Source organism: Clupea harengus, chromosome 10 (genome assembly GCF_900700415.2).
Source record: "Clupea harengus chromosome 10, Ch_v2.0.2, whole genome shotgun sequence".
In the NCBI taxonomy this organism is placed as follows: Eukaryota; Metazoa; Chordata; class Actinopteri; order Clupeiformes; family Clupeidae; genus Clupea; species Clupea harengus.
The window spans coordinates 14,656,808-14,675,475 of NC_045161.1; the positions used below are offsets into that span (position 1 = coordinate 14,656,808).

Genomic DNA, 18,668 nt, shown 5'->3' on the forward strand with positions numbered 1-18,668 from the left:
CTGTTGTGCTGTTGACACATCTTCTGTGGTTCTGTGCTGTTGATTCACCCTGAATTGAACACATTTCATAATGCTTTGACCTACTTTGAGTAGTGTATTAAATCCACATGTCCATTACAGTGTGTTGTCACCACCAAGGGGCTGTGCTCGTGCACATGTCCTTTGTGTATTTTCTTCCTTTGGACAATGAATGCAAATCATTCTATGTGAGGCAAATGTCCGTAAGATAAAAGGAACACCTTTGTTATTGCCTCTTTTTTTTACTGTCATACCTTTTGCAATTACCTTGAAACGTTATTATAAAGAATGATGTATTCTTTCAAGGGTGAGTTGAGTTTACACACTACATTGTTAGGCTATGGTAGGTGAAGGTGCTCAGGCCCTCGGGACTAAGCCAGATATAACCTAGGGCTGAACGATTTGGGAAAATAATCTAATTGCGATTTTTTACCAAAATATTGCGATTGCATATGCGATTTTTTTTTTTGTATCCTCTTTTTTCCCAACAAAACGTAATGAATGATTTAAATATGACCAACACAATATTAGATACATTTAGTGTAAAATATTCTTTCCCACATTTTACATTTTTATTTAACTGCTCATTACAGAAACAAGAACAAATAGGTGGCTTTGCCACTGTGCATTTAAGTAATTTAAAAAAAGTAATTTTAAGTATAAACACTAGGCATGCAGTTTTTAAACACTGTGTGCAAAATTTACCATCTTAAAAATAAATAAAAAAACATTTTTTTTTTTTTTTTTAGACCACGTTTTTTAATCGCGAACGTTGCGGTTAGAAAATCGCGTTCTATCATATCTATCCATCTATCCAAGCTGAGGTCTATGTCGAAGTCAATTTAACAGTATTCTTACCTGACTCAAGGGGAATAAAGATGGAGGGAGAAATTCAGTCCGATGAAGCTATTTCCCTGCTGTAACAGATATGTTCCTGTTGATTAATAAATGTATGTTGCAATATTCATATGTTGTGATTATATGGAATTGTCAGGGCCGGGCTCGGGAAGCGAACCCTGGTCACTGGTTCTCTGGTCCAGAGAGAAGCTCACTGAGCTAATGCAGGAAGTAGGACCCAAGTGCTAGATGCTTGCAGGAATTGTTGTCTTTTTAATCACTTCTCCATAACAGGGAAAATCCAAAAACACAAAAAGGAATAATTAAAACGCTCAGAAGAGTCAAAAACAGAGAGCAAAAACAGAGAAGTTGATTCTAACAAGACTAGGAAAAACAAGAGATTAACAAAGACTATGACTTAGACAATAAAACTGGAACTAGCAAACTTGAGACTTGAGAGACTACAGAGCCCTGAGAGACTCGACACCTGAAACAAGAAACATGAAAGCTAGAAGCCAGTACTGACCAGAACACAAACGAGTAAGTCACCGAAAAGAACACCAAAAACAACCGGGTATAAATACAACTCTTAATTGGTCATGTGACCAATTAACTAACAAGCAGACAGGTGGAAACAATGGAAGGGAAACAGACACAGGAAGTCAACCAAAGCACATGTACAGGTATAACAAACACAGGAAGCACATGTACAGACATAACCACACCAAAAGCCTCTCTATTTGGCGGCCTCTAGAGGCCCGGAGGTCCCAACTCGTGACAGAGATCCCAAGTCGTGACAGGAATTTTCACCGGAAATTCCCTTTATCTTATGCACACACTGAACTTGATGTTTAACATATCGAGTGCACACTGCAATGAGAAACTAGTTTCCTGTGGCCAGCTCTTATTTTTCCATTGATTTCCAAGTGTGCTAGTTTGGCACACAGAAATGTAAGAGCTGTTGCAGAAGAAGAGGAACAGAGAGTAGTCATCGTGACAAGCAGTCTGTAGAATCAGTTAATGCTGACCCTTCACAAGGTGGTTCAGTAAAAGACCATATGTCTATACTTGAGTCCTTACATTTGTGTACTTAGCGATATCGAATACTGATATGAGTGCTGCATAATTTGCCTATTCTATCAGTTCTATCAGTTTCTCCTACCCAACTGTTTCCGGTGGGCAAATCTGATAAGGCAGAAAAAAACATCTCCTGACCGCAGCGTTGAGTTTATGTTGCGACGAATTGATATCGATGCGTGGTATTGTAGAATGTTTATGAGTTCAAGTACGAGTATATGAGCATGTAGTCTGAGAAGGCTGACCAGGTCATTACTGTGTAATGCTTTCCACATCTATATCAGCCGGCTTTGCGGAGTCTGGATGACCTACAGCATGCTCCGTGCTTCTGGGGTTTGCTAATCATATGTTTGCCTTTAGATTGCAAGGAAATAGAGCAACAATTTAGTATGAAACTCCTCTAATGGACTCCACAAGAATTAATCATGATTGAGAATCTATCTATAATCATTCACTGGTCGTCTCTCTTTTTAACAGCGTCTGATTCATTAACATCCTATCCAGATTGCATCTGGAGTGTTGGAAAGACCTTCATAGTAGAATATCTTCTACAGGATTCCACAGTTTGATTTTATCCCTGCCGTTGCAAGCCTATATAGCAGTAAAGCAGCTGATTTAGGGACATGATTACAGCAGTGCAATCAGCCTGGCCTCATGCCCCGCTTTTAAGAGTCTGTCTAATGGGCTGTCTGGATCGTGGCTGAATGGAAGCCTTGAAAGCTGCCTGTGACTGTCAGGGGTCCGTGTGAACATGACCAGATAATGCAGACCTCCAATTGGTTCTGTTCAAACAATTGATGTTATAGCTCAGAATCGTTCTATTTAACTGGACGATTCATCAACAAAAAAAACCCAATGTCAGAGAAAAACACATTTTATTAATACTGATGACGTTTAAAGTAAAATGTGACAACCTTTTTAAATCAAGTTTTCCTTTCCACTACTTCACTCTGCTCTTTTATTTCATGATATATCATAATGCACAAATATCTTACACTCCTTCTATTTGATTCCCCAGTTTCTGGTAATATCTTGCTATGGTAATATCTGTCAAATGCATGTTTATAACGCCTTTATAAACTTGACATTAGATTATTATGTATGGACTATACATCAAAATTCTTTCATAAAACTGTCAGCATTAATATATAATGGCACTGAAAAAAGTGTACGGTTGTGTAAGGTTGTGTGCCCCTAATGTATTGCTTATGGTAATGTTTATACGATGATTATGCAGTGCTTACAGGAGATGTTATGAATTGCCTGTAGCGGCTCGGAGCTAATACTCTTCTATCTTTGCAGCATTATGCTGAGAGGCAGCCTCCCTCCCGCAGGATGCTGGAACTCGGCGCGGGTTCGGTCAGCGCGCAGGCCACCCTATCTGACCATCGCCATGGAAACATCCCCCCTCCACCTCTGGCTGCTGTCCGGGCGGGCGCATGCCCGGGCGTCGGCGGAGTCCCGGCACCTCGCTGCTACGTCCTGCCGCCCGAGGACTCCGAGACCTGGCACAAGCACCGCAGCGGCTTCGGACTGGCGGGCTCAGGGATGGGGATGGGGCTGGTGATGGGTCTGTCGTCGTCCCGCTCTGGCTCGCTGCTGGAGCCCCCCAGCCTGGCGGAGAGCCTGTTGTCGCGCAGCAGCAGCCGTGAGACGCTCTACATCCCACGGGGTGCCACGCTGCCCACCTCCCTGGAGCTGGTGGCGGTGGCTGCCCTGGAGGGCGTGGGCGGATCCGCGCCGCCTTGCCTGGACCCCACCATGCCCATCAGCCCCAACGTCATTAAGCGGAGGCGGGGGGGCCTGATCGAGCAGCGGGACATCATTAAGGCGCACCAAGCACACAAGATTCAGAGCACCCCGCAGGCCCGGCGTAAGGAGTGGGAGTGAGTAGCACATGGCAACAGACAAACACACACACACACACATGGCCCAGAGGCACACACACATACTCTCACATATGACCAACCCACACACACACACACACACATGCACACGCACATACACACACTCACACACATGGTCCAGAGACACACACACACACACAGACACACACACACACATGGCCCAGAGACACGCACACATACTCTCACATATGACCCACCACACACACATACACACACTCACACACTCACACACATGGTCCAGAGACACACACACACACACATACTCTCACATATAAGCACCACACACACACACACACACACATGACCGGCCGAGTGTGGTTTAGAGCGCAGCTTTCTGACCTGCTCAGACGTGTAGATGGCTGTGTGATAGACTAGTCCGAGCAGTGGCTGGTGTGTCAATCCACAACACTGGCAGCAATGCAGTTACAAATCCTGCATGGAGCATTCTCAGGTATTACTACCAGCTCTAATGCACAGGTATGCACAAAAACAGTACCTCTGTGAAACTGCTGATCACACACTAAGAAGTTTAGTGTGAAACTAAGTTTCATGCTGATTTCATGCTGACAGCCCTTTTCATCGTTGACATATTGAGAGCTGTTAGGCATATGGTAGCAGAAAAGGCCAGTGATTTTGAAACTTCAACACCTCAACATCAACCTCTGACTCACCTCCAGCACTTAAACAGTCCGGTGCCTTTAGCAAACCTTTCCACCTACCTGTGCACCACACAACATCCCATAATTTCCCCGTCTCGTTCAGATGTGGCACCACATGGTGTAACGTTAGAGGACGTCCAACCTCAGCTCCCATTCACCTAACTTCTCCTTCTCATGAACAGGCCATGTGGGTTAAGGTTTTCCAGATCTAGCTTCACAGAAATGATACAGGATAGGGAGATGTGGAGAGGAGGGGTTAACCTCGGTAACAGGAAGGGAACATAGGGTAGGTAAAGAACCAGCCACATAGAACAGACACACAGCACCCATATCGGAAGACACTTACCTGTTTATTAAAAGTTGAATCATGCAAACCAAATGCTATTTCCGCCCTTGAAATTGAGTTAAGTGCAGACAGCAGATGCTCGTATACGTCCCATCATATAGGTGCCCTCTCCGCTCCATGGCAGTGAGGCTCCATCAAAACTGATCAAGCGCTCTAATATGAACTCGTGCCGTAATTTGTGTGTGCTGCTCTGCTTTTTTTAAATGGACGTGAGTCATTGCAGGCGGAGCAAGAGGAGTTTGTAGGAGTTTATTTGTCTTCAAGCGCTATTAAAAAAGACAAAACAGAATGGATATACAAAATCATTTTCTTCTTTGGTAAATTGAAATAACAGCATACAGAAGTCCATTTAATCCACCATTAATTAGTTTTACGTGGTGAACAATTGCTCAGTATGTGATCAAAATAATAGGGGGTCCTTAGATGTCTGCATAAAGAGCATTTCTGAGGTTGGTTTGAGTTGTTTGTACAAAATGCCTTCACATGGGTCTAGACAGACACCTAGTTGTTATGTTTCAATATCGAAAAATAATTAAGCTAGTTCCAGTTATGGGATGAAATGTAAAAGAGCAGAATTTGAATAGGATTCATTTACATAAAATATTTTTTGTGTGACAAAAATCAAGCTGTTCCCCCAGTTAAGGTTATTGAACTAGAGCTCATAGTCTGGGGGGTGAGTGTGTGTGTGTGTGTGTGTGTGTGTGTGTGTGTGTGTGTGTGTGTGTGTGTGTGTGTGTGTGTGTGTGTGTGTGTGTGTGTGTGTGTGTGTTGTGATGGATAGGGATTGGAGACCTCCTTATGCTCTTTGGCTTAATTGGACACTGGTAGCGTCCTGTTTAGCATTTAAGACAGCTGACTGTGGGGAGGTCCACTGATAGACCATGGGGTCCTGTGCACCCTGGCAGGGCAGAGAAGCTACAGGCTGCTGTGTGTGTGCATGTATGCATGTGTGTGTGTGTGTGTGTGTGTGTGTGTGTGTGTGTGTGTGTGTGTGTGTGTGTGTGTATGCGTGTGTGTGTGTGTGAGTGTGCGTGTGTGTGCCTTTTGAGTGACTGTGAATGGTATGTGAATGTGCATCACTTTATTCATCCCTGTGACTGATGCTGATGCGTTTGTGGTTATGTGGGTGCAACTAAACCACAACAAACAAGATGCCCTGTGTGTAACCGTAGGACATGTCTCATACCCACAGAGATAAGACCCTGTTCTTCTGACTCACCTTTAGGATAGTACCAAGAGTTACTCAAATGTCATCTTACATTTGGAGATGATTCTATTCTCTTACCTCCCCTGCTTGACTAAAATCTGAGACTGAGAGCACAGGCACACAGTGAGAGGAGAAACAAACAGTGCTAGAGAGAGAGAGACAGATCCTGTTGTTTGCCTTGCACAGTATTGAAGGTCTCCTCAGCACATCTGGCTAATTGAAGCAATTCCACGCAGGATGATTGTCGGCTCAGTCAGGTTATGTTATTGGCGTGGCCCCACACCTTTCATTGTCATTTAGGATGATTTTTGTCAGCTGGCACCATTTACGACAATAGATTTATCCATTACTCTCCCAGAGAGTGCAAAAGAACACACACACACACACACACACACACACACACACACACACACACACACATACATACACGCTCAGTCACACAGGCATGCAAACATTTATAAATGCACATGCACACACAAATGACGGATAATGGGCGTAATCTTGTCAGATTGACTTGACATTTCAGCAGGAAAGGTGAGTGGTGAGCGGATCCTCAGAGAAGGGGGCACGTGTGTGTGTGTGTGTGTGTGTGTGTGTGTGTGTGTGTGTGTGTGTGTGTGTGTGTGTGTGTGTGTGTGTGTGTGTGTGTGTGTGTGTGTGTGTGTGTGTGTGTGTGTAGGTGAGAGAACACACAGAGCTGGCACATACAGTCTATTCAGAAGGGGTTCAGACTCCATCATTCTATTTCTCCCCTTACCAATCTACACTCAATACTAGATCATGACAAAGCAAAAACAGGATTTTAGACATTTTTGAAAACTTATTTAAAAGGAAAAAACTGAAATATCACATTGATATTATGGCAAATTGAGTGTAGATTGATGAGGGGAAAAAAATATTTGAAGCAATTTTAGCAACATAACAAAATATGAAATTAATGATGGGGTCTTTCTGTATACGCTGTCTGTGTATTTGTATTTGTAAGAGTATGTGTGTATTTCCAAACTTTGATTGCCCCTCTCAAATCAAGCATAGCATCTTGGTACATTCAATTCATATTTTAGTTACATGTAAATTCTGACTATATGGGAACTCACACAGATACAGTCTCAGGAGCACAAATGTAATAGATCTATCTATGTACAAAAACATACAGACATGCAGACCATATCCATAGTGGATTCTACACAGGAAATTCATCCCCAGAAGACCAAAGTCTTTCTGGATAAGATCCCAACTCAGTTAATGTCATGCCTTTCATCGTTTAGCAACTACAGCTATTTATTTCAATGATCAGAACAACTGTCTTAATAATTATTTTGCGAGATATTCAAAATTCCCTGACCTTGACTTAACACCTGACTAGGTGATCGCCTCTATACCTCTTTCCTTCCCCGTTCCCCTGTTGTTGAACGCACTGTGTGCTCGCGTCTTCGTCATCATCGAGCTCAGTGAGGAGACCTCCGTCAGCTGCTCTACCAGCGCCTCCATCAATCTCCCAGCGCTGGATAATTAATACACTGCAGTGCTGCGTTTGTGGGGGTGTGGGGGGTGTGGGGGAGTGGTTGATGGGCGTAGGGTGCAGCCTTGGCCTGTAAATCATAATGCAGTCTGGGGCTGTAAATGTATGGTGGTTAATAAATGATGAGGGACAGGCCACACGCTGTAGCCTGGCCGGTGGAGAAAGTGTGCGCGTACGCATAAAAATGATGAAGTGACGGGCGCGTCGCTGTCAAAGGGGGAGGGGGTGTGAGTGTATGTGGTCTGCTTGTGCTTGTGACAGCAGTGTTGGGGGGGGGCCCAGATTGAAAACAGATGACTCGTGTTTATGTGGATTGTGTGTGTGTGTGTGTGTTGTGTGTGTGTTTACGTTTGTTTGCACGTTTGTGTTCATGCGTATGGGGGTGTGTGTGTTGGTGAAAGTGTGTGTTCAAATGTTTGTATCCATGATGTGGTCTGCTTGTGCTTGTGACAGCAGTGGTGGGGGGGCCCAGATTGAAAACAGATGACTCGTGTTTATGTGGATTGTGTGTGTGTATGTTGTGTGTGTGTTTACGTTTGTTTGCACGTTTGTGTTCAGGCGTTTGGAGGTGTGTGTGTTGGTGAAAGTGTGTGTGCATTGGTGTGTACATGTGTGCAAATGTTTGTATCCATGAATATGGGGTGTCAGTGTGTGTGTGCGTGTTGTTGTTGTGTGTGTGTTCGTCTTCCCTTAACTCTTAAGCAATCATGCCTCCCTTTCTTATCAGGCAGACAGGCGTCAGCTAGAATAACTAAAATCATCTGTGTGTGTGTGTACGTGTGTGCGTACGCTGTGTCTATATCTGCGTGTGTGTGTGTGTGTGTGTGTGTGTGTGTGTGTGTGTGTTGGTGACTGTGTGGGTGTTTCCTCATTTAATGGTGTATCAGCCTGACAGTTTAGTCAGAATGCAGTTTAGTCAGAATGCAGCAAGGCCCTGTCATTGCCACCAGGATACTTCATTCACTAGCTGTGGCCCAAAGACATTTGCAGCCATTCTCCCCATCGACTCACAACATGATAAATGATAAATGAGTTTATGTTTATCTCCCATGTTCAGAACACTCATCACTGGGCACGAGTGAGTCCTTGTAGCAGGGGCAGATTTCAAAAGACAGTCACCTGGCGGTGGGGTCGAGAGGAAGTATGAGCAGAAATGCTGACATTTGCAGCCATTCTCCCCCATGGACTCACAACATGATAAATTATAAAAGAACTTATGTTTATCTCCCATGTTCAGAATCACTGGGCATGAGTGAGTCCTTGTAGCAGGGGCAGATTTCAAAAGACAGTCACCTGGCGGTGGGGTCGAGAGGAAGTATGAGCAGAAATGCTGACATTTGCAGCCATTCTCCCCCATGGACTCACAACATGATAAATTATAAAAGAACTTATGTTTATCTCCCATGTTCAGAATCACTGGGCATGAGTGAGTCCTTGTAGCAGGGGCAGATTTCTGACGACAGTCGCCTGGCGGTGGGGTTGAGAGGAAGTATGAGCAGAAATGAGGTTGTATAACAGTCCTCCTATGGGCCGTGACTCGGCAGCACTTAAGGTGACCCAAGTTGCCGCTGTCTCCATGGAAACCACCTTGCCCGCTTGCCTCCTAAAACGATCAAGAAAGAGCTTGAGTGCGAAGAGTAGCTAGCGTTCGAAATACTCGATTACTGATTTCTCAGGAGCAAGACCTGCGTGGGACACAGGAATGCTCTTGCTGTCTGTAAGCGATGGGAGTTTGATCGCGTTGAAGAGACAAAAGGTTGGGGTCTGAATGATGGGGCACTTCAGTGCAATCAGAGTGATGTGTCACTCTCAGATGCTTTAGTGCAGACCAGGACATGAGCTGACTAATGGGTTTATCAAAATATTCGGGTGATGGTCCCCACAGCCAGAGATTTTAAAGTGCAACTCTATGAACGGCTTCTCTAAAAAAAAAAAACGTTTCAGAATGGCAGTGCTGTGGAAGGGAAGCTTCACAAAAGTGAGACACCTTGCTTGAAAGCCCTGTTGGGAAGCAGACAGTTTTGCCCAACAATGCAGCATTCAACAAGTGGAGAGTTTTTCCGAGAGGGTCCATGTGAGCCCATTGGGTCCGCTGCAGCCTCCACTCATAACTGATTCACAGGCACAGAAAATTCAAAGGTTAGCCCCGGCAACATTAAAAACCCAGAATCCTCCAGCAATGCTCACCATAAAAAGGACAGAGTACTAGAGCTCATTCATTTCTATGTGAATAAATAAAACCAGGAATTAACCAGTTTAATACAAAATGTATTTACATATGCATACATACATATATATATGCGGGTTATATGATATATACAAAATGTATAATACATGAAAAGAGTGTTCTCTGTCCAACAGTGAGGACAGAGTGAGCACTATGTTATCCTTGGGGGAACCTGTCCCTGTACTTTCTCATGTAGTTGACAGCCATCCTTTAGTTCTCATCTGACTACCCAACCCCTCTGAGTCTCCATGGGCTTGAGCTGTTTGAATGGGCAGTGCTCAGCTCCCTGCATTATTTGTGTAGTCCTATCTTTATCCAGTCCCAGGTTTATCTCTGAATCCCAATGCTCACCCCAGTCCCTAGCACCGACAGTAACAGCGCTTGTCGTCGTACATAGATGCATAACATCAAGACTGCGACCATAGCCTTGGACATCCCCCTTCCCTGGACAAGTATGATGCTGTAGAGGGCACTTGCTGCCATAATCTGCATACCAAGGGACACACACAAGGCTGATAAGCCTCTGCAGAGCTCAAGTCATTGAGCCATGTGCGTTTAATGGCTGCTGAATGCCTCCTGTGTGTGTGTGTGTGTGTGTGTGTCTGTATGTGTGTCTGTGTGTGTGTGTGTGTGTGTGTGTGTGTGTGTGTGTGGTGGTGGAGAGTGGAATCTGGACTGCAACCAAACTCTGCAGGAGGGTGGGTCTCCAGGGCTCAGACTGGCTTCTCAGAGGGTAGAGGCTTTCGAGTCTGACTGAGACAGAGAATGAGTGGCTAATTGTTGCATTGTATGTGGGGTACTTGCTTGCTTGTGTGTATGTGTGTGGGTTATGTTGTGTGTGTGTGTGTTATGGGTTATGGGCGTGTGTGGACCTGGTTGGGTGTGTGTTTCTACCCCCTTTTTTGGCTAGGCTATAACATTTTCAGCCTGCTGGAAGCAGGAAGTCCTTCTGTTTTGCTGCAGATTCAAACACACATACTTGACCCTCACACACACACACACACACACACACAACTTCTTATGCACACACACTAAATTTCACGAAAGCACACCTAGACTAGACAGAGTACACAAAGCATAAGCGCGCGCACACACACACACACACATACACACACACACACACACACACACACAGAGACACACACAACGCTCGTCAGAAGTCCATGCTGGGGAGACGGAGGCCCCTAAGGTTGTCAGCTGTCGTGGCTCCTCAGCACAACCCTGTGCACTGACCGTAACTCTACGCAGGGTAACATACGCTCTGGAGACCCGAGCAGAACCAGCAGCACAGACCTTCCTCTTCACTGCTCCGAACCCTGCAGTGGGGTGAGGAGGACTGAGGAGGACACTTACAAAGTCGGGCGGGAGGAGAGACCACCATGTCCTCTCTGATCGACGGGTTAAATGTCATCCACATGTCTGCACAGTACACCTGTGTGTGTTTGTGTGTGTGTGTGTGTGTGTGTGTGTGTGTGTGTGTGTGTGTGTGTGTGTGTGTGTGAAGGTCTGTGTGTGTGTGTGTGTGTTCCATGTATCTGCTTCTTTTTTTTATGTTTATTCTACAGCGTCAGAAGCTTTTAGCGATCAATCAGATCTCCAACCCCAATGAAAGGTGAAAACGTACCTGTAGCAACTGCAGCAGTGTGTATACATGATCCAGACGCTCCACAAGCCAAATCACTGGTGTTGTGTTGGTGGTGTGGCTGTGGGAATTAAAACACAGATAGGGTATGTCTCCTTGTGGCCCTGGGCAAAGAGGATTGGCCCCCTGCAGTTGTTCTCATCAGCCCATAAATACATGCGCTCCACAGACGCGCCGCATAGTGTAAATGCCAAACATGTTTGTCAAAGATGAAATATTTTTGTTGACATCCTGAAAAGGTCTATTCATCTGTGTGATGTGTCTGTCAGGCAGAATGAGAGAGAGAATGAGTGAGTGAAAGAGAGGGAGGGAGAGAGGGAGGGAGAGAGAGAGAGAGAGAGAAAGAGAGAGAGAAAGAAGGAGATGAGGAGAATGAGGCCGGAGAGAGAGAAAGAGAAAGATACTCAGCTCAGCTCAGATACTGTTTCATTGTGATGGCTGTACTTCTTGCATTTCAGCAAACGATTATTGTCAAAAAGGGTGAAAAAAACCCCCTGTAATAATACAGATTTGTGTGACTGATAGGAGAGATGGGGGGTTTATGGGTATGTCAGCATGATGCATTGGCCCTCGTAAGCCAAATTGGTTTCTGTGGTTTTCTGCTCTGTGGTGTGTTTAGGCAAGCTATGCGTCGTGACGAATGATCGTCATATCAGAGGTCTATCGCTCATGCTCCGCGTCTGAGGAACTGTCAACAGTTATTGTCTGCGACAGGCTTTTTCTCTCTCTCTCTCTCTATCTCTATCTCCAGTTAATATTGGAGTGCAGGTTGTTAGATGCTTTTGTCTCGGACTACACAGACAGAGGGACGAAGAGAGAGAGAGAGAGAGAAAGATTGTCATGCCCCTCAAAAGAAGTCAGGAGAGAGTGATGTGGTCGAGATTAGGGGAGGAAATAGACAAAAAAAGAGTAGAAATGAGAATGAAAAAGAAAGCAGAGGAGGAAAATAATGACCGTAAGGGGTGGAGGGAGAGGAGCTGCATGGGAAGAAGAATAGACAGTGAGACAGGCAGGAGAGAGAGAGAGAGTGAAAGAGACAGACAGTGAGACAGGCAGGTGAGAGAGAGAGAGAGAGAGAGAGAGAGAGAAGGATACACTGAAACAGAGATGTAGGTCTTGAAGCTATCCCACAGCTTAGCCGATGTTTAGTTTTGGTCCTTGGAGAGCACGAGGATGAGTCTCAGTGAATGGCTTCTATTCTCGTTGTGGCTGACTCACTAATTCTGATGGGGGGTGGGGGGGTCTTTGAAACATACATCGCAGGCTTGGCATTGTGCAGCTAACACACGCCCGTTCATTACTCATCACTTTTATTAGTCAGAGGATAATCCATCTCCTTTGCCTCTCTCAGAGAGATCATTCCCACCGCTTTTCCAGGGGACCTTAACATGCAGTGATGGGAGGCAGAACTGACCTGTTCATAATAGCCCAGGGCCACTCATTCACTCAGGGGCCAGTCTCCGCAAAGATGATACTCTTATTTTTCTGCTCCGGCATAGAAAATGACCTTTTGTCAATAGTAATTTGGATTCAATAGTAGTCCATCAGAAAGACCTTACCTTTTCTCTCATGCAGGTAATAACCATTTTGTTGAGAGTATTTCTATAGGTTCCTTTCATGCGATTCAGAGGAGAATATATCTTTCCTAATATAACTCGAGCGAGGCTTAGACTTGAACTGTCTATGCACCTTCATAATAAACACACTTTCTGTACTCTGCCCAGTCTGTGTTTTGTGGCATGGTTGAATTGAATCTCACCGTGTCCTATTTTCCACACATGCGCGTGTGCATGCACAAACACACACACACACACACACACACACACACACACACACACACAGCCTTGTGAATTGGTTTTTTGTTTGTGTTTCCAGCTGAGAGCAACTCGGCCAAGTTTTTTTAGCGTCCTTGTGTCAAGCCTCTCGCTGGGTAGAGTCCTTTGTCATCTTCTCCTGAAGGGTGGTCGTGAGTGTGTCCCCTGTAGCTGGGTGTTTGGGCAGAAAGTGGCGCCGCACTCATTCATTTCACCACCTATCTCCAGTGGGGAAGAAAACGTTCGCTCTCCAGTCCATAATTTGTTATGCCTGCCAGTACCCCGTCTCAGCTCAAAATCGATAACATCGCCATCCTGATTATTCAAGTGGTCACATTGAGCAGGTGCTGGGTTTTTGTGTTGATTTATGCTCCAAACCCCATATATGAGTATGTATTTTCTTTTGGAAATGCTAGCAGGTATAAAGTTTGCCTTATTTTGAAATCCCCCTCGTTGCTCTTTCCAAACATGGCTAGAAATGCTGGCAGGTAGTGTTTGTATGTGCAACACCACCATACAAAGGAAGATATTACATGGTCTTGCATCATCCAGACTTTTCATGACAGATGGGATCTTTGGATCCATCAGGGGTGTTCTAGACAACAATGCATATCCATGCATAATGTAGAGTATATCCTGTATTGAAACCTTGAGAGATGGAGCCTCAAGCCTGAATTTAACACATCCCAGAATGGCCATTTGCTTCCACTACATCACATTTATATCCATTTGTTGTTGTTGTAATGCATGACAAAGTTGCTATATTTTAGCCAGAGTGTATTTTAAAGGATTGAGCACCTCGGCAGCCTAGTATATATGATGCATTCAATATTTACAGCCTCTGCGCATAATTACACCCTTCTAGACTATGAGCGTACTGGGTGAGCAGGTTTGGGAATAACTCAAAATTCTTATGATTGCTGCCTTCTTGGTGACCTTATATATTGTCAGGTTTTGCTGCAGCAAGATTTTTCCAGTGGATTTGTGTTGGATTATAGCAATAAATCCCAAGGTAACTTACCGCACCTCTGCAGTTTTATATAACTCTGTAGTATTTTTCCATCATCATTCTTTTCTCACCATCTTAACTAAACAGGCCATAAAACACACCATCACACCATCTACCTCCTAGTTTAGAGTTCGATCACACACCTCGTGTTCAGACTCATAAAATGTGAATTTTGGTAATTTCCTTGTGGAGTGACACCCTTAACCCAAAACTCTCACACATACCCCCCCCCCCCCCCCCCCCCCCCACTCTACCCTCTTGCCTGGGATCTTGGGAATATTACTGCCATGCATCACAGTCGGCTGCTGCCCCTTTGCACCTTCAGCCGGTGGGCCTCGAGGGAGCAGCGTGTGAATTATGACTCGACGCTCAGCATCCCTTCCTCCTGCTCCTGCTATTCCTCCTTCTCCACTTCCTTGCTTCCCTCTTGTTCACCTGTTAACTTTGTTGTCCTTCTCGCCATATTCCCCTGTCTGCCTCGCAGACTGACGGTGTTCTTTTTTTAAGATCTCACTCAACCACTCAATCTCAGATTTCTGATTCTCTCTCATATCCTTTTCTATCCTTTCCCTCTCTCATACACACATCCAATCCCATGTACTTCTCTCTCTCTCTCTCTCTCTCTCTCTCTCTCTACCACACAATCTTTAATCCTCCTGTGCTTTCTCTATATGTCCTCTATGTGTCTGTCTCCATCTGACTCGCTATCGCCATTTCTGAAAACACCATGTCAACACTACTTTCTTCCCCCCCCCCCCCCCCCCCCCACTCTGCAGCCGTCTCCCTCTCTCTATGACTGCTAGGTCTGTTTTCACACAGTGGCTTGCGTGTTTAAATATTGAACAGTGCAGACTTATGACTAGACTTCATTGCCAGCGGCCAGATCACCAAATTGTGCGTCAGCCAATTTGTTTTGATTAAAGTGTTTCACTGGTATTCTAGGGGGCTTGTCAATATCCCAGCCCCTAATAGGCAAGAGGGTCGTGTTCAACCCCCACCCCCATTATTAGCATTAGCCTCTGCTGAGCACACTTTTCCCACTGATTGTTAGTGATGCTAACTGCTTCCTTCTATTTATAACCAAGAGAGACCACTTTTAGCCAGAGGGCCATCTGTGCATCTGAAAACTCAATATATATGGTATTTCAATCCTAAAAAATTGATCTATACACCTGGACCCAGCATTGGTCTGCCTTAATGCTTTAAAGGTGCAGTCCTTGATTATAATCTAATACACTTTTTTGTCAAATTCAGCTAATTCCTCACGGTCCCTTAGCTGTCTGTTCTGTGTATGCTCAAAAAATGATTTGGTGGTCATACAGAGTTCTGGCTCTGTAAGTGAGAAACAAACAAAATGGTTAAAAAGCCAAAATAATCTAATTTAGGCAGCTTTGCCACCTTCTCCTCCTGTTCTTTTCTCTCTTGCCTTTTTCTACTTCCACTCTTATGCTTAAAAGGAATTGTTATGAGTAAAGTTGTGCTGTGCTCAATGAACTAGGTTGTTGTGACCTTCGAATTGGTTTAACTATAGCGTATTGTATCGTCACATGATCAAATAGAGACTTGACATTGGACAACAATATACATATTACCCAGCAATCATCATTGCTAATCACAAAAATAACAAAGAAAATAAGAACTTATTCATTTCATTGAATAGTTTTTTGATAGTTTCTATACTGTATGTAGGATAAGCATATGATTTTGTTATAAATTGCTACTATTTTCCCCAAAAAATTATAAAAACCATGACGGAGATAAGTTTGCCTTTTCAAGAGGATATATAGCATTAGACACTGCAGGCATATGATAACATTTTGTCTTTGAACACAAGCATATCTGAAAAGCGAAAATTGTACGCAGTACTGGGGGGCCCGTCGAGAGACGTATGTATATCTTTGGACCCGCACCTGCTGCACCTTCTATAGTTACGCCCCTGCAATCAGTAATGCTGCTTCGGGAGCACTAAAGGGAGGGATGTATTTGCAGTAATTGGCTGCTGAGTTCAAATATCAACAATATTTCGTCCAGGATCAAGCACTGCACCTTTAAAGGGTGTTCCTCTGTTTGCTTTGTCAATTTATTCAAGATAATCCCTCCCCGCACATCCAGCCAGCATATATACAACTGACTTTAGTCACTGAGGTCGTAGGATAGCTACAGGTGCATCTCTCAGACCTGGAACGCCACAGTATTCCTTCTCTAGGTCTCTCATGTGTCACACAGTATTCCTTCTCCGGGTCTCTAATGTGTCGTGTGGGGTGATAACAAAGGCTCGTCCTCAGACAGTGGCAGGCAGGAACGCTTTGTCTTACACGCTCCGTCGGGCGCTCCTGTTCCCTGCCATAAAGCGCTGTCATTCCCCACAGCTAATTAAGCCCCTCAGATAAATGAAAAGAACGCGGGGTAGAGGGGAAGCCACGGCGCTCGCTCTATTAAAGGCATCAAGCACTCCTCTGCCAAATTCAGCCACGGATATCAGAAAACGACGCAGCCATGAATGTGAACATGACACTATTTTTCTGCCTGGTGTTGATGGAAAGACATAGAATGTCGTTTCCTCCCATTAGGTAACACAGTAATGGTTTGTGTGATGTGTTTCCACTTGTTTCCACTCGAGTAATAATCTCTTAGTTACTCCCATTCTCCCTTACCCCTTGTCTGCTACGATTATGTACTATTATGTGTGCTGCTTTATGCATTATTTGGTAGTTTTTAAAGTAAAATAGTCTGATCTTTTAAATGTGAGTATGTTCGGTATGTATATGGGTAGGTAGTGACCTTCTCTGAGAAGAGAAAGAGAGAGAGAAGAGGGGGGGATACATCGAGAGAGAGAAGGAGAGAGAGAGAGAGAGAGAGAGAGAGGGAGAGAGAGAAAGAAAGAAAGAAAGAAAGAGGGAGAGAGAGAGATAGTGTGTGTGTGTGTAGTGCTTCATGTCCTGTTTTTCCAAACATAAAAGTGATGAAAACACAGGGCAGATGAATGCTTGGTTCCTTTTGCTATGGAATCACCCGCCTGTCTATTTAAGGAGGATTTCAATATCAAAGCTAAAAATGTTTTTTGTTGTCATTGCTGTTTTGTGCTGCCGGCATGCCGGGATATGTTAATTGTGATATGTTAATTTGGGAGTGGTGTGTGTGTGTGTGTGTGTGTGTGTGTGTGTGTGTGTGTATGCCTGTAAATGTGTGTGTGTGTGCATGTTTGTGCTTGTTTGATTTGTGTGTGTGTGTGTGTGTTTGTGTGTGTGTGTGTCTGTGTGTCTGTGTGTCTGTGTGTCTGTGTGTCTGTGTGTCTGTGTGCATGTGTGCATGTGTGGAGACTGTAATGCGCAGACAAGAGATCCCAACTGTAGTTAGTCTAATCCACAGGCACCTCTTTCAATCTCATATCTTCAGTGGAGGAGAAATAGTAGTCTTTTTTAGTCCTTCCTGCAATTTTCAAGATTGGTCTAAAGCATAGAGGTTCAGAGGCATGGACTGAACCTCTGAACCTCTGTAAGTGTGTGTGTGTGTTTGTGTGATAGAACCTGTGTATGTGTGTGTGTGTAGGGGGGTATATGTGTGTGTATACATGAGTTGGTGTGTGTGTGTGTGTGTGATCAAGACATTCTGATCACACACACACAGCAGTATACTCTGCTTGGATACTCTGTCAAAGTTCCTCCCTAAATCGCTTAAAGAGACACTGGAGTAATTGCTTGAGCCCAGTGATTAACACAACTCTGGGGAGCTGTTTTGAAAAATAGCCGAAGCACAGGGCTCTAGTCTCCTCACATCCTGCCATTCTGGGTCCCCACAGCGCCCTCTAGTGGACCTTCAAAGTGTATACAGTTTTACAGGAAAACGTATTAGAGCAGTAATGGTCCATCAAAAGAAAGGATCTCAATGCAAATCAACATGAAGAAGACCATGACTTTTAAAACGTTAAACGTAGTCTTGTCTGCCATGTCCAATCTATTTCAACCTGCTGCATGAGTCATGTGTGATGAGCCTTTTGATATGAGTACTAGTGCATGTTCAAGATGGCAAGGTTGTCCACTGCTGCCTCTTTACATCAAGGTTCCATTAAATAACATTAGTTAATGTATTTTGGTTTGTTGATGTTAACTAATGAATTGTTATTTACAGATATGATTTCTTTGTGTCATTCACTGTATTACCATGAACAAACCAAACACTTTAATATTTAATGATAAATATATAATAATTAAATAAACTTAAATAAATAATGAATAAACTGAATATTGCATTCATTGCTAAACCCAAATGCTTTCCTGGTGTAAACTATTGCAATTGCAAATAATGTTATACTTTCAAGACCTTCACAAAATGTTCATGAGCAAATTTAACTCCACCCACAATAATACAATTCAATCTTTAATTCTGTACTGATACATTTCTGG

General features: G+C 44.1%; 1 protein-coding gene across 4 annotated transcripts in view; it reads left to right on the top strand.

Annotated features, from left to right (window-relative positions):
* LOC105898242 (voltage-dependent R-type calcium channel subunit alpha-1E) overlaps positions 1-18,668 on the top strand; it is a 130,568-nt gene that overhangs the window by 15,048 nt on the left and 96,852 nt on the right. For all 4 annotated transcript variants that reach the window (XM_031575501.2, XM_031575500.2, XM_031575502.2 and 1 more), the window contains exon 2: positions 3,235-3,818. In XM_031575501.2, the coding sequence (XP_031431361.1) occupies positions 3,268-3,818 (551 nt within the window). In that variant the 5' untranslated portion in view covers positions 3,235-3,267. The remainder of the gene's footprint in view (positions 1-3,234; positions 3,819-18,668) is intronic.